At 46.6% G+C, this 16,110-nt stretch overlaps 1 protein-coding gene across 1 annotated transcript; it reads left to right on the top strand.

Moving 5' to 3' along the window:
- Nucleotides 1–10,391: 10,391 nt before the first annotated feature.
- On the top strand, nt 10,392–13,210 carry METTL21A (methyltransferase 21A, HSPA lysine). Its single transcript, XM_009948449.2, has 3 exons — nt 10,392–10,538; nt 11,611–11,722; nt 12,765–13,210. Exons 1-3 carry the CDS (start codon nt 10,392–10,394, stop codon nt 13,160–13,162), a joined length of 657 nt encoding a protein of 218 aa, XP_009946751.2. The 3' UTR covers nt 13,163–13,210.
- Nucleotides 13,211–16,110: the final 2,900 nt, after the last annotated feature.

Genomic DNA, 16,110 nt, shown 5'->3' with positions numbered 1-16,110 from the left:
TTACATGAGGGCCTCAGAGAAGATTTGCTTTCAGCACTTTCTGAACCACTTCAGCCTAAAGTCCCTCCACAGCCTCTGTACTCTGCTTGGAAATGTAGCAGGTGCGACTCCTAGGTCTAGGAAGGACTGGGACTTAACCATCAGGTGGGACAAGAGACTCGTCTGAGTCAGGGAGGGAAAAAGGGGCTTCACACAAAACAGCCATTCAGAAGTTGGTGTTTTCTTCCCTCTGGCATTGCAGTCACTGATTTTTGGTGAGGATGGTGGGGGAAGAGAAGAAAGCTGGAGGGTTAGTGTGGTTTAGTGAAGTAATTAATTCTCAAGCAAGAATAAGAGCTGGCTTGCATCTGCGCTATTTAATATTAAAACTGGCGTAATTTACCCTCCAACATCAGAAAAGCAATACCCTTACTTGTTTGCACATGGCTGACTATTTTAAAAACTGGCAGTGGCTGAGCAAGCTGCACTCCTGCTGCGCTGCCGGGCCCCGTCCAGCGGATGTGAGCCTGCTCTGGCTGGCGCGGTTATATGAATCACAGGCAAAGCTGCACATCTCAGCCAGACAGCCACCACGCCGAGTGTCTGTTTCTTCCACTGTGTCTGTCCTGTTCTTTGCAGCTGCACTAGTGCATGCAATGTGGCTGCCCGGCTTTGGTGGAGGGAGATACAACTGCAGCAAGTGCCTCGTGGGATCCCAGCAGCAAGCTGGGGCCTTTGCTAAGTCTGTGCTTCGGAGCAGTCTCAGGGAGCCCTTTGCCAAAACTGCGGGTTTGGGCAGTGGAAAATCCTTATTCAAGGGTGAAGAAGAAGTGAGCAACAGTGGCTCACCAGGCAGCTGAGCACCGGGACCCAGCCATCGAGGGCAACAGCCAAGACCCCACGTACTTGTCCCAGTACATGAAAAATGCTGGGAACTCAGAGTGGCTAGAGTATGTGATGTGTCTCACTGCTATTTGGGTGTAAAGGGTTTGGTTCCTCTGCCTCCTGGAGGCTGAAGTTTCCCATGGGTCTTGTACTTGTTCTGGGTGTGTAATGCTGCAAAGGGGAAGAGACGAGGGCTGCTCTTCCTTCACGCTAGCACTGTTGTATCGTATCACGATTTATACAAACATGCAGAGGGAGGAAAGAAATCAGTAGCCTGTTTCCCTGTGTAGCCTTATTTGTGTAGGTCTTAAGCAAGAGGAAGCTGACTTTAATCCCTGGAAATCACAGAAACAGAAAACTGTCCCACCTCTCTGTCATTCCAGAGGACTTTAAGCTTCCGCTTCCACATACCTCAGTATGCCAGGAAACAGTGTTTTTCCATATCTGTGCATGTTTCCCTGTAGCTGCACTAATGAGGAACATTCATTTTCCCCTCCATTTTGGCAAAGTAACTCTTAAAATCTTAATACGGATCTGATTTATCAGGATAATATGACAAAACCTGTTGCTGTGTGTATTTTCTGTGGAACCAGGCAATCCTGTTAATAGGTATAGCCTGAGCAACACCCTGCAGAGATGAAACACATTATCTTTTATTTATGCAGCTTAGCACTCTATTGACTTACTGCTATAGCAATACACTGAATACCATCTATCATGATTTATTACTGGTCCTGGTTCTCTTCCTATTTTCCATCTCGTCTTTCTACTGTTTTGCTTGATTTACCCCCATGAATCATCAGACAGTTTCCATTATAAAAAAATCAATTACTTTGATGTACAATGGGCAGCACCTACCTAGTTCCACATTTTGCATGATAAGCAGGCATTTTGGATGGCATATCTTGGCAATAACAAATGCATAAGCTGAAAATAGCTTACTGTGGACCGTTGAGATTCAAACCCTTTTCCTCCTGCTCCACGAAGACAGGTCTGTGCCAGAGACCCTCAGTTACTGCCCCTTCTCTCTGAGCAGGGCACCCAGTGGGCCACCTTGCTCACAGACTGTGCTTTTACATAATGTGTTGGACTGAACTGTTTTTTCACCCTGCTTGAAGCATTTCCCATTAGTTGCAGCGTTCACCCCCCACCTGGTTTCAGGGCTGTCCTGGTTCACCAGGGCTGCAGCCTGGGCAGGGCAATTCCCAGTGTAGATGGCAGGGCAAGGAGGGTGGGTCAGTTTTATTGAGCTCTCCTGATTACAGGGCTGGCCCATAAAGATTAGTAAGTCCTACTGCAGAGTAGCAATAATGAAGTCCGAGGTAATGGTGGAGAATCGCTGCTGTTCCAGGGGAGGAGCTGAGGGTAACACTAGTAAGTGCCAGCCCCATTGACAGCAGCATGCTGCTTCTGCACCTCGCTTGGGAAGGACACTCCAGCTTCAAGGTGTACTGGGTGAAAACACAGCCAGTGACATACGCTGTGCCTGGCTCGGCTCAGGGCAAGCATCCCCGCTTGCACTTGGCAGCTATTCCCACCAAGGCAGCCATGCCTTAATGTGAAGGCAAACATTTCCTGGCGAGTGGGTTACAGCAGGTTTTCTTCCAAGGTGCCACCCAGCTGAGCTGTGGCGGGCAGGCTGGGGATTCGCAGTGCCCAGAGCACAGACAGATGTGGTTGGGGCAGGGACACAGGCCCTACAGCTGCCAGGGGCAAGATGCACCTCTCTGGAAAACAAGGGTAGGAGTAACTTCAGTGGGGTCCCTAGGTCTGTTCCTCAAAAGCATACTGCACCTTTCTCCCAGGGAACAGAGAGCAGCAGAGCAGCTTTTGACTTGTTCTACCATTGTATGTTTGCCTTTTCTTTTTTTTCAACATGAATTTTGCTTTTATGAAGATAAAAAGTAATACTCTTGCATTTGTGTTCATAAAGAAAATGTGACCTAAATGTAACCTACGAAGTAATAGCTCAAGGATACTGGCTGCCGAATGGATTCCAGCAGGTGTTAATGCCAGCGCAGATGGGGGTTTATAAATTTGACACTTAATGTCACTATTCCCTAAGGCAGCAAGTTTGTTATACTGAGTGAGGGCCTTTATTCCTCCTCCAAGTGATGGCTCATGTTTAACTTTTAATAATGCACGGTGGGGAGACAGTATGTTTGCTTTAATTTTCACAAAAGGGAAAGCAACTTTCCAAAATGTGGGAAACGAATCCTAATTTAAGCCCTCTAGGGAAGTTGCTGTAATTGCCAGGAGAACTCCACACCACCTTTAAGGAAGGCCAGACGGGATCCTGAAACAAAACCTAAGCCAGATCATGATGACAGCTGAAGGAGGAGCAACCTATATTCCCCAGATGTGGAGACGAAAAAGACCTATGATTTATTCTGAAAATACGAAGGACCAGATTCACTTCTGATGTGAGTCTAATGAGACCAAAGGTTCTACACCAGTGAGGAACATACCGCGCCAACTACTGAACGCAGCTTCTAAGCTATAAGCTTAACTATATGTATAAATATTTGCAGGGTGCATAATAAATGAAGACTGCCAGGCTTGGCAGGACTAATATTAGTGCTACCAGCTGTGTTTTGGCTTGTGGGCTTACAGGGGAAGGTAATTCTGTCTCTTGGCGCATTTGCCCTGTACACATGAGCCTCTGTCTCTTGTGTTCAAAGGAAGTCCACTTCTCAGACAAGTTTTTACATTTCCTGTGATGGTTACTTGCAGGTAGATTTGTGCATGTTTTTATTTAACTCACTCTCTGAAAGCTTAGCATTTGCATTCAAGACAACCCTGTAGTCCCTTGCTTCATGATGCAAACCCAGGCTTCCCTTCATCTGCGAGCAGCAGTATCCCTGAGAGGAGATGTCTGAAACCATAGTTACCAGCTCCTATCCGAATAATGACTCTTGAAAAATTTCCAAGTCCAAGGGTATGTTCTTGCCCACACCAACTGCAACAGGAAACTGAGAGTCTCCAAAAATGCCTAAAATTAAATTGTAGGCTTTTCCATAAGCTGATCACTTACCGTCACTGACGGTGACTGTGAAGCTTAAACCAGGAGAGCCATCCAGCTTCATAGTCACTGTCAGTCCCAGAAATGGAGAACGGCTCCTTGCAAATATTCAGTTGTGCTTCACAGGGCCAAGAATCTTAAATCCCACAAATTCACCTTGACTTAGTACTGCACATGCTTGTCCAAGGCCATGTGCCCCTTCGCTTGTCTGCAGGGCGATAACACCAGCTCTGGGATGTGTTTTGTTCAATTTCTGCCTTCTTAGAAAGTGTTCCAGCTGCAGGAGGAGGAGTGCTTTCTGATCTTATTCTCAAGCAGTCTATGGATAACTTGGAGAAGAGCCAGGACTTTGTCTTTTCCTGGAAACGTAGCTGCAGGAAGAATGAATCACCAGGTTGAACCTGTATAACCAACTGAAAACAAAAGCTCTGACTTCTGTGTCTCACTGTTGCAAATAATGGGGGGAAAAATAGGCATCCTGTTTTGAAATCCAGTGCCAGCTGACAGGACAAAAATATTGCATGAGTGATTGTCTTCTGAAGCTGACAAGTAACATAAGACTATGGCCATTTAAGGGAAAAAGCCTGAAGCAAAACAGTAGTTAGAGAAATAGAAAATTCTAATGTTTTGGGTAAAACAGTAACCAGCGAGGTTGTTCAGAACACACAAGGTGGATTTTTAGAAGCCCTAAATTTCCACACTTTTAAATCTTCTGTACTACTCTCAGCTAGTGGTGAACACACGCAAACCAGGGCCAGGAGCCTGTGTTTCATAGCATAAGGACAGACTGCAGTGCTGGTGTCATTGATTAAATCCGTCCTTTTGCCTCTGCAGCAATCTAAGATGTCATTACAGGCAATGCAGAGGCTTCTTGGCTAGCATGCGAGCATCTGGATCACTGCAGGGATACCGACAGCACAAACATATGGGAGTTAACATTTCTTTACCTTTGCTTCTCTTTTCTAATCTGTCTCAAGGTAAACTAAAACTTGCTTCACAGTTATCAAAGGCTAAGGCAGAGTTAATGGAGACTTAATACATGAGAATTCAAGATGTGCTGAAGCCAAGAAAGATGGAGGCCTGCAAAGCTGCGCTTTGTGCACTCTTAGGCAGAGGGCTGGCACAACTACTATTTTAATGTACCAAGTGTTAGAAATAGCTGTTACTGCAGGTGATGGATACAAATTTCCAATGAGGAAAAGCAAAATGCTTTCCAGTATTTTAACACAAACATTAACATGGATGCGTTACTTCATTCAGAAAAGTCAAATTGCATATGTAGGCCCTGCAGTAAGTTTGTTCAGGGCGAACTTCTAAAATCTTAATTCCAACCCTGAGCCACCAAAGCCTGGAGGGAGGCTCTGAGGAACACTTCCTGTTAGCTTTAAGGTACCTGAAACTGCTTAGACTTGAGTCTTGCTTCTTCTCCATTGTCTTCCAAGGAATGGAGAACAGAAACACTACCAATACCATTATGAATAACACTAAAGCCCCCACACTTGTCATAAACTTGGATTCTTCTTGATTTTAAGAAGTAACCTTTGCACTGAGGCAGATGCTTTTGCATCTATATGAATGCTATAGCTGTTGTCTGCCTGTCCATATAATTGTTTTTAAATTGTTTTAAATTAGTTGTTAACTAATTTTAAATTAATACAGTACATTGCTTGCGCTGTAATTTCCTCTCCAATTATATAATGTTGCATCTATAGACCACACCAGAAATTTCGCCACCTAACATCAGCCTCTAGATCCATACTCAGCCCCCATAAAAGGGGGTTTCTGCAGCATTTTTCCTTGCCCCAGTATCCCACACACCAGACACATGTGTTACCCTGGCCTACAACCATCAACCAGCTGCAAAGAGTACAGAGTCTGCTGGCGGAGGAGGGAGATCACAGCACCTCGCTGCCATTTCCCCACCACAGCCCCGCGCTCACAGGAGCACTGCCGGAGCAGCCCTTCCCGGTGCACACCAATGCCCGCTGATGTGTCAGCTGCGCTCCGGTGGGTTAGGCACTCTCCCGTCACAAGACCTGACACGTGGCATCTCATGGCCTGCAAGTCCAGCAGCTGGAGACATGGGTAAGGCTGTAGGTCTGTGAACATCTGAAAGTGCAGTGATAAGTGGAGGAGGTTTCCGGCAAATAAAGTGCAGCTAGAACTGCAGTGGTTGCTTGCAAAGAAGAGCTTGTTCATTTTGCTTTTTGTTTCTTAATTAAAACTTCAGAATAATGTTAGCTTTCAGACCTGCAAGGCCTTTGAGAGATCAGTCACATAATTCCACTAAAAGCTAAGCGATCTTTCTGTAGCAAGACATTTTAATAAAAGTGGTGATTATGTATGACAGTTTATCAAGATGCGAAGTTGAAGACACGAATGTAATGTTACTGTCGGGAACTATTCCCACTTCAGAGGCTCCAGAAACTTCCTGCATTTCAGCTCAAGCACTTACGAAATTATACATCTTCATATTTTTGATCATTGCTTCCATTGTTTAATGTAACTCTGTGTGTAAGGGAAATGACACGTTAGAGCAGACCATACATTTATTTCAATATTTAACATTTTTTGCAAGGATCTTGTGAAGCAGCCAGTTATAATGTCTAATGATAACCCATCAGTTTCTGCAGAAACTTAAGTTTTTTATTTTTAATTCACCCCACTGGTTTCAAAGATGATCCAGATCAGTTCAAGCTGAGGCTGTCTTGATTCTGCAACTGCAAGCTGTCATCAGCCATATTAATCTCTGGTTTATTCCCTTTGTATTTAACAGCAAGTGATTCACTGCCCTGTCTATCTCACTGGCGTGGAGAATGTGGAAGCTACTGGTGAAGACGAAAATGTAAAAAAATTGTTAAATCATTTCACTGCTAGTCATTTGAAAGGACACTTGTGGTGACACTTGGGAAGAAAGACTGCTTTCTTTTCCGGGTTTTCCTCCAAGCTTTGTGTTGGCTCATGTTTGTTTGGTTGATGAAGGCTTTTAGCAAAATAGATACTTGTCCGAACTTTACTTCAAAGACAGTTTTCATATTTCAGTGGAATGACAAGCAGAGTAGCTGCTATGTATTTAGAGAAGAAAGGATTAAATGTGTATGCCCAGAAGTTTCTACACAAATGTAGAACAGAACCATTTGGAATAAGGCGTTGCTGTCAGAGGCTTACCAACAACACAGGTTTCTAGATAGAGCTTAAAAAAAATCAGATTGTTTCTATTTATACCTGCCTTTGCCTTGGTAACCAGAGACTGCATGAGGGATGCAGTGTCTTCCCCACATCATGGATGACTCCAAAATCCATGCGCAGCCATGCAGTACACACAGTGTCTGCAGAACTATCACAAGAACTGTCACATCCATTTCTAAGAGAGGATTTTAAACATTAAGCAGGAAAGAGAAAATTTCAGAAAGGGAGGTATATTAGTATAGCTTCAGGATAATTTTTACCAATTTCTGTCTCATCTACTTGATTCTTTGATCTTCTAAATATTACAAGGACCATTGCTCTGAAACACTTCTTAATTACCCCAAGCAGCTTACCTGCATCTGAGGTACCAAGATTTACTTATAATTGGACACAGTATGCCTGCTTTTTCAAGTAGTTGAATGACATAAGAATGGACTTGAATTAGTGTTTCTTTATATTTTAATCCATTCTTGCTTACCTTAAAATCAGCTGTTTCCTATCTTGCAAGTTTATCTGCAGCTTAGGTGTCCTTATAGCCTTCTGCAGTGTTTAAAAGCTGAACCAGGCTATGTTCTTGCAACTTCATTGTTGTGCTAAGCTGTGAGAAAAAGCATTTCAATTCTGGGCAACTATTTCAGCTGTAATTCTTTGTTCTTGCATTTTCCTTACCCTTTTACTGTCAGGAAGGGTGGAAGAAACCAGGTCTCTTTCTCTGCCACTATAATACCCAGGTACTGTATCTTCTTAGAAAATGGATATGGAAAGGGGAAAAGCAGGTAAATATAGGCTTAGAATGAACATGGGGAATCAGGGCCCTTACTGAACTTCTAATGGACTTGCTTCCCTTTTAATAGCTTTCCTATCCAGTTATGATCTGGAAAGTAATTTCTGATCTCCTATCTAAGGCTGATGGAAGTCAGTGCTAAAGTAAGATTAGCAGGGAAGAAGGGGAAATACTTCTGGGAAACAAGGCAGGATTGGTAGAGAACCTGCTGGGCTCCAAAGATATTCAGGGATATCTGGCTTACAAAAACACGTTCTTGGGATAAAAGCACTTGCTGCATTATCATCTTTGGGAACAAATGTATAAATTTTCACATACGGCCTTTTTTCACTTCTGGTCTTATGAAATACTGCAGGGGAAGAAAACTGATCTATGGGGGGGGGGAAGAAAGAGGCAGTTGGGAGCACTGGAGCCCTGCCATACTCCTCCACATCTTGGTTGGAGATCCGAGGGCTGGCATGTGGTGCACGAGGTGGAGGCGAAAGCTTTGTGCCATTTGGGAGTTTCCCTCCATTTGCCTGATGGTGTAGTTTAGGCACAGTGAGTCAAAGACTCATCCAAGCAGTGTTCTCATTTCAAGTGTAATCACTCTCATTGCTTTTCCCACACTGCGTGTATAAATAATTAAAAAAAAAAAAATCGAGATAGTAGCATAAGCAGATTCAAACTCTCAAAAGCAGGAGTAGTGGCAAAGGACCAGCACTTCAGGACAGAAAACCACAGTAAAGCTGAATCATTGCACCCGCTCTGGCATGTTTGTGAGGGGAAGTCTGAGTTGCCATAGGACAAGTATGAACTAGTTTGGGGCAAGGGAAATTCTGGTTTCCATTCCCCTTCAGTAGCAGAACCCTAAAAACAAGCTTTAGTTCCTGCTACCCCTGTGCAGCCTGTAATGCTCCTCCACAAAGGCTTTCATGAATCTTGAACCACTGTTGAAATCAACAGCTTTTAGATGTAACCACCTTCGCTTTCGTCTGCCAGCCAGAATTGCTGCTCCCTGTGGGAAAGCGTGGGGATGTTTTCTGGAGTTGGTTATGCTCCCCAGCTTTGTGGGCTGGCCTTGCCCTGTCGGTGGTGGCACTGGGAGCTGCTGACCCATGCAGTCCCTGGAGATGGGTGCAGGGAAGGCATGCTGCTCCCCTACCCTGCTCCCCAAAAAAAGGCCCTTCACACACGAGGTCTGGGCCCTCTCAGGGGCTGAGGAGCGTGGCTGAAGGCCTTGTGTGTTTTTGTGGAGTACCTGCAGCAGTGCCTCCAGGCAGCCAGTGCAAGCGCTGCCAGGACGCTTCCCCAGCCCTCCGGTGGCCCTTGGCAGTCTTTGGAGCAAGTTCAAGTAACTGGAGATGGAGACACACAAAGGAGAGGAGTACGGTGTTATTTTGCCAAACAAAAGATTTAACAGAGCCAAAGGTGAAGAGAAGCCCATGCACAAACAACGCCGCAGGAGGGTTACCGCCACACCGTCAGCCACGAGCAGCTTTGGCTTTACTGCCTTGGTCAATGCTCTGACTGAGGTGCACAAGAAGTGTTGTGTTTCTGTGATGGTTACCCAGTTATTGAGGGACCGCATCCAGGCTGGTGATGAGCACTTGCTGGGACAGTGTTCACCATTGCTGGCAATTGAGGCCGGTGGGCTGGACAAATGCCTGTCCTTTGCACTGACTTCCAAAAACCCCTGAAACAAAAGCCACGAGCCGGAAACACAGAGAACCTGTGGGGACAGCAGACAATGTCCCACAGGGTGTTTCACACCTTGTACCGTTTTGCTCGGCACACAAGTCTGAGAATGCGAGAACGGCCCCAGCCTCCCGCGGGAAGCGGCAAGGTGCTTTTCCTCTCCGGGATGCCCCGAGGACCTCCCGGGGACGGGCGCGGGCACTGCCCTTACCCAGCCAGCGGCTTCCTAGTTCTGTACCCGACGCTACCAAGCTCCTGACAGCCGGCACCAGCCCTGGGCCGCCGGCATCGCCCGGCAGACAGCCATGGCTTGTGTTGTGCCTCCCCCACCACCCCCCGCCGTGACTGAGGGGCAGGAGCGCTCTGGAGACCCTCCAGCCCCAGCCTCATCCCTAGTGACCCGTGGTTTGCTCGCCCCCGCGGCTCCGCCGGCCCCGCCGCCGTTCCCCATCCGGGCGGCGGCGCTGGGAAGCCGCGCCCGCCCCAGGCCGCGGCAGTGGGGGCCGGGCCGTGCGCTCCGCGGCGGCCCCAGGCCTGCGACGCGTGAGTAGCCGGCGGGCGGGCCGGGCGGCGAGGGGCCGGGCCTGGGCCCAGGCCCAGGCGAGAGCCGGGCCTTTCCCCTCGGCGGCCCCAAGCCTTCCCCCTGCCCTCGGCTCGGCCTCGGGCGGCGGCTCGCGGCGGAGCGGGCCCGCGCCCGGTGGCGGCCAGGGCGGGCCGAGAGGAGCGAGGGGCTCGGGGGTCCCTGCCGGCGGCGCTGACTCCTGCCCGCCGGGCGCGGAGGCCGCGGGAGCGGTGAGGCGGAGGGCTGGGGGCTGCTGCCCGCCGCGCTCCGGGAGGCGATCGGCCGCCGGCGGGATGGCCCTGGTCCCCTATGAGGAGGGAGCCGGCTGGGGAGCGCGGCAGCTGCACAGCCCGTCCGCCACGTTCCGCTTCGCCAGTCACACCATCCGCCTCAAGCAGGACTGGCGGCGGCTGGGGGTGGCGGCGGTGGTCTGGGATGCGGTAGGTGTTCACACCAAATGAAATGTTTCCGTACTTGATGGCTTCCTGTAGCGCGTGCCCTCGCCTTCAGAATCAGCTCAGAAAATTATTTAACATTGAATTGTAAGGGAAGGCTTTTTTCCTATGTGCTTTTTTACCAAAAGAAAACGTTAAACTCTGCTTTTTTTTTTTTTTTTTTTCTTTTTTTTTTTTTTTTCCTTTCCCCTCGTAAGAGATCCTGGAGGACTGCAAGGGAAGCGGGCCACCTTAAACCCCACACGGCCTATGCCAAATATAGGAAATATTCCAGATAACTCACAGAACTCTCACCCATTTTTTAACAGTGGCCGGTGATGTTTGTTTAACGCCCTTCAGAGCACAGCATGGATCCTGCTACTTGTAGCTTCAAGAAGGACTGCTGATAGACTTTATCTTGGGGATAAGAACCGTCCAAAACAGAGGGGTTTGTGCCAGGCCCAAGGCTGCAGGGCAGTCGGTCGAAGCAATTTTAGCAAACTCCTCAAATGAATTGGTGCACAGGGCTTTCCCAACATTGTCTTTGACAGAGCTTGCTATGGAGAGAGCTCCTTACCAAGATTTCTGTAAAATGTAACATGTAGATACAAGCAGGTAGAAGTGTTACTATTTTACTTACCGTATGTCCTTCCTGATAGCATGCCAGTGTTGAGCAGAAACCTTTTGAGATACCGTGCAAGAGACTATGAAACCTTGTCCTGGCCTTTTGAAATACTGTGTTCATTCACCAGTGTTTTGACACCCCCCCAGCTTTTCCTTTCCAAATGCAACTCCTTCTGCCTCCTGTTATGTTTGGGGATTCATGAAGCAGTGTTACCACGTCTGAGTTGCAGCCTCTGTGGTTCCTTTTTCCTTTTGCCTTTAAGAGTCTTCCATAAAACTCATAAAAAGACCACAGGTGCACACAGGAGGCAGAGAAGGGCTGAACAAAGTCTTGCTGCAGACCTGATGTGCCTAACCATTCCCATAACCTTCTCTCTCACTGTAAATCAGAAATCCTGTGTTCAGTACGACTGAAATGAGCTCTGTGCTTAATTGCCCTTGTCTCTTGGCTTAGGCTGTTGTCCTGTGTGCCTATCTGGAGATAGGAGGCATTGATCTCAGGAATCAGTCTGTGATTGAGCTGGGAGCTGGAACTGGATTGCTGGGAATAGTGGCCACGTTATTAGGTAAGGGCTTTTTTGTTTGCTTGTTTAAAGCAATTTACAACTGTAGTAAAACTAGCACTTTTACATCTACATGCCTGGTATAGAAGTTAGCACCAAAGCTACATATGTGAACTGTGATGTTTCCTGTCTGAGGCATCTTCCTTTCTTGTTAAGACTTCAGAGCCTGCTGTGTTATTTATTGTAGCAATGGTGTGACTGCAGTTTATTTTATGGTGGGACCCTGTTAAGGCTGACACCTGTAACCACGGTACTCAGCTCAGCAGCATCCAGTCCTGCAGCTATTCTCCCCCAGGGAGCAAGTGCTGTGCTTGCCATCTTCCACTTGTCCTCTTTTGCAGCACAGGTGAAGCTGCAGACAGAATCCACTCTCTGAGCTTGCATAGGCCTTGTTAGGCTATCTTGCACACAGCAAAACCAAGGTCTAGAGAAATGATTTGCCTGTGATCTGTCTGTGGTTGAAGGAGGGACTGGGTACTACATTAAATTTGCGCTAACTGTCCCAGGTTAACTTTTTAATTCAAAGCTCTAGTGGCTGTGGAAGGTACATATTGAAATAATAAAAACAAAGCAGTTTGACAAAACACAATCATGCCATGCAAAATCACACAGGCATAACTTTTGTCTGACCTGTGAAAGAGGCCGTCTAGCTGCCTTTCTGCTACTAACAAATATGGAATTGGAGCAGGTTAATTGTTACAATCCCTGTAACTCGTTCTGTTGTCACCTATGGAAAGGCAGAAAGTAACCCCTCTGCTTTCATGCACTAAGAAAATGATCCAGAAAACTCTTTTTATTCCCTACCCAACTTAATCTTCATGTGGAGTACACTTTATATTTTTAAGTGACTGATGAAGGGTAGGATGTATGTAGATAGTGGGCTTTCTGCTTGTTTTGCCTGTTTGTTTTTAATCAGGCAGCTCAGGGAAGTTGTTAATGTTTAACAGGAACTAAGGAGCCTGCTTGACTTAGAGCATTGTATTCTAAATGCTATGTTTATGGACATCGACTATTTGTCTGAGACATACACTCCTGTACCGCTTAGGTGCTCGTGTTACCATCACAGACAGGGCGGCAGCACTGGAGTTCCTGGAGTCAAATGTACAGGCTAACTTACCCTCTGAACTACGTCCAAGAGCTGTGGTGAAGGAACTGACTTGGGGTAAAGACCTGAGTAGTTTCCCTCCAGGAGCATTTGACTTCATCCTGGGTGCAGACATCGTTTATCTGGAAGAAACTTTTGCAGAACTGCTTCAGACGCTGGAGCACCTGTGCTCAGAGAAATCTGTGATTCTTCTTTCCTGTCGTATCCGCTATGAACGAGATCACAAATTCTTGAAGATGCTGAGAGGCCGTTTCTCTGTATATGAGGTCCACTATGATTCCAGTAAGGATGTTCATATCTACAAAGCACAGAGGGGTAGTCGCAAGGATGACTTTTGACTTTATGCTTTGTTAGTAACCACCAATGCTGTTCAATGCTCCCCTTGTTTCTGCTCAATATACTTGTTCCTAAGCATATAATTGCAGTGGTGTTATTTCACTGGCTTCTTGTTCTGGTGGTGTTGTCCTATCACTTGGTCTGATACAGCAAGGACTATACTTCTGTTCTGCATATTGAACCTCTACTTCATTTCTCAGTAGAGTTGTGTAGGGTCTTCCACTGATTTTTTATCAAATGTAATTTTTGAAACTTATTTAAGTTGCAGAAATCTCCAGGCATGAAAAATGTCATAAAAAGACCTTTGTTTAAAATCAAATCACACTTAATTTTTATGGGAAACTCAGATTACTGTGGGTTTTTTTTCCCCCCTATCACTTCCTTAACTCCAGAAAAGTAAAAATATATGAAATATAATCTAAGACTCCAGTTCTAAATGCTTTAACTCTTCAGGCCTTCTGCATCTTAAATGTTACGGTAAAAGAGGCCACTTAAAGGGCAAAACCGACAAAAGCAGCTGCTATAAAGTCGTTCTATTGCTGTCATTGCTGAACTGAAAGGCACAAGGGAAACAAAGAACAAGATCTGGGGTGGGGTGGTGGGGGTTGGGAATCAATATTGCAGAGTCAGCCAACTTAGAAATTGGTGGTGTGTTACCTGACTTGCAAGCGTGGAGGCTATGCCTGCAGTACCGAAGCAATTGTGGTTCTTGGGTTGTCCCTAATAAGGTAACTTTCTGTGCACAGATTGAGGCTCCTTGAAGCAGACACACTTGCACATATGCCAGCAGGGAAAGTAAAACAAGAAGATTGAAACTGTTCTTTAAGTATCAAATCAGTCCTTGACTCTCAAAGTACCGCCTCCGTGTCTGAGAGCTGTTATTTAGCAGAGGAGGGTGCTGCTGTGAAGGCTTTGTAGCCAGGAGAGTCCTTATTCTTGTATTACTTGGGACCTTGGGGTAGTGCCTAGATTTCAGTGTGCTTTCTGTGCACAGTGGTAGTTAGATGTTGTTCTAAGTAAATGATTTCATACCTTGAGCTTAAAAAAAAAAATGCTTCTGTGTGTTCATCCCAAAAGATCCTATGTGAAAAATGGTGCAGCCTGGAATCCAGCTTGCACCAGCAGCGCGCTTCCTTCTCTTTCTAGCGGTGGAAGAATGAAACTGGTAAAACAATGGGCTAACAGAAGACGGCTACACTTCTAAATGCAAGAATTGCCATAGTGCTTTTTTTGGTGGATGCGGAACTATTTTTTTTCTTTAAACTAAATTACAAAGCCCCAGGTCAGGGTCAAGCTTTAAGCGTGTGCATGTCTTTGGCACTGGTAACAGCAAACACGAGCAGCTGCTTCAGGACATGGACGTTAGGAGCATTTCATCACTACTGCTTCCATCAAACTTTTTCTGTGGTCCAGAAGTGGTGTGCAGACTGTAATCTGGAAATGACACATTTATCATTACAGCTCCCATGAATGAGGCCTGAAGGTTTTGTGCTTCATCCCTGGCGTGTCTCTCGTGTGTTTTCATCTAAGTTCCTTGCTCAGCTCTGGACTTGGCCTGAGAGTTGCTGCTCTAAAACACTTGCTTACAACAGTATCCTCAGGAGCCACATGGTGTCACTAAAACAGTACTTACGCAGCTGGCTGGGACTTTGCAGTCTGAAACGAGAGTTGAAGTCCCTTTCGGGGAAGTTAGACAGCACCTTTAATTAAAACGAGAACATGACAGGAGCTTTAATGTACCAGACACGGCTCTTTCTGTCCTATCAACTGGGTAAGCAACTATTGAAAAAAATTATGAGCTCCCCTCACTCTTTCTCTGCCTCTGGTTTTCAGAGTGTGGCTGTAAGTTCTCACCACTCCTCTTCCTTTTCCTCCCCAGTGGTGTTTTCCCTCTCTCCGAGCTTGTCTGTGGTCACTGTATGTTAGGCTCCCTCCGGGCTGGAGCTGGCAGAAAGCAGCGTGCTGGTGCTTGTGCTTGTAAGTGCATGTGACTTGGTCCATGGGGAAAGCCTGCTATACCTGGCTGTGCTCCACCTTCGCAAAAGGCTGCAGCTTGCAATACTGAGAGCCTTAGCAGCTGTTGCTGCAGTAGGAACATGCTTAGAAAGCCTGCTTAAATAGCACAGAATAAAGCCCAGTGTAGTACAGAATAAAGCCTAGTGCAGCAACCTACACTCTGTTAAGAAGGGGGCTTTGCTCCAGGCCTTGGTTTGATAATAGCACAAGTTTTATACTTTTAAAAACAGCTTAATTGCATGTCTTTCTAATTGTTTAGCAGCTTTCAGCATGTTTTCCCATTGCTCCTGTTACAGCCCGTAGGCCTCCTGTGAGAGCAGGCATGTGCCAGAAGAGACCAGGCCTTGCTTCTTTTGCTGTGTTGCAGTTGCACAGCAGATGTATGCAAATCCAAGGGAGTATGTTTGAAGGCTGAAGCAATGCTACTGCCCATAAGTAAATACTTGTGGAAAAAAGTGTAAGACGACACTGGCAGCTCAGGTGAGTGCCTTGCCCCTCACCTGCAGAGCTGAACTCTTGGTAGCCCCTCCCCAGCTCAGCAAGTTGCACCCCCTCAAGGGGACACCTTCTCCTCTGACTGCTACTGGGGTATGGGTGTTCCTTCAGGTTCAGAAGACCAGACACCCAGGAATATTGCGGTTAGGCCACCACCACAAGCACATTAGTTCTGGTTGCTTTTTAAGCTACAGTGTTTAGGGGCACCAACCATGAGAATGTAACTCAGCTGAAACCTACAGCCCATTCCCACTAGGCAGTGCTAACACTCACCTGCACCAGGCAGTGAGCAGTGCCATCTGTTGTCTCAGGTGGAGCTTTGCAGCTTTTTTGAATTCCCATCGCACTTAGCTTCAGGGAGATGTCAGGAGTGACATTGCCAGACATTCAGGACAGAAGCAGCAAAGGCGTAATTGCCCGGTGAGTGAGCACAGAGAGA

This window comes from Leptosomus discolor, chromosome 5 (genome assembly GCF_034619465.1).
Source record: "Leptosomus discolor isolate bLepDis1 chromosome 5, bLepDis1.hap2, whole genome shotgun sequence".
In the NCBI taxonomy this organism is placed as follows: domain Eukaryota; kingdom Metazoa; phylum Chordata; class Aves; order Leptosomiformes; family Leptosomidae; genus Leptosomus; species Leptosomus discolor.
The sequence above is the reverse complement of the archived record's forward strand: the minus strand, read 5'-3'. Positions and strand labels throughout refer to the sequence as shown.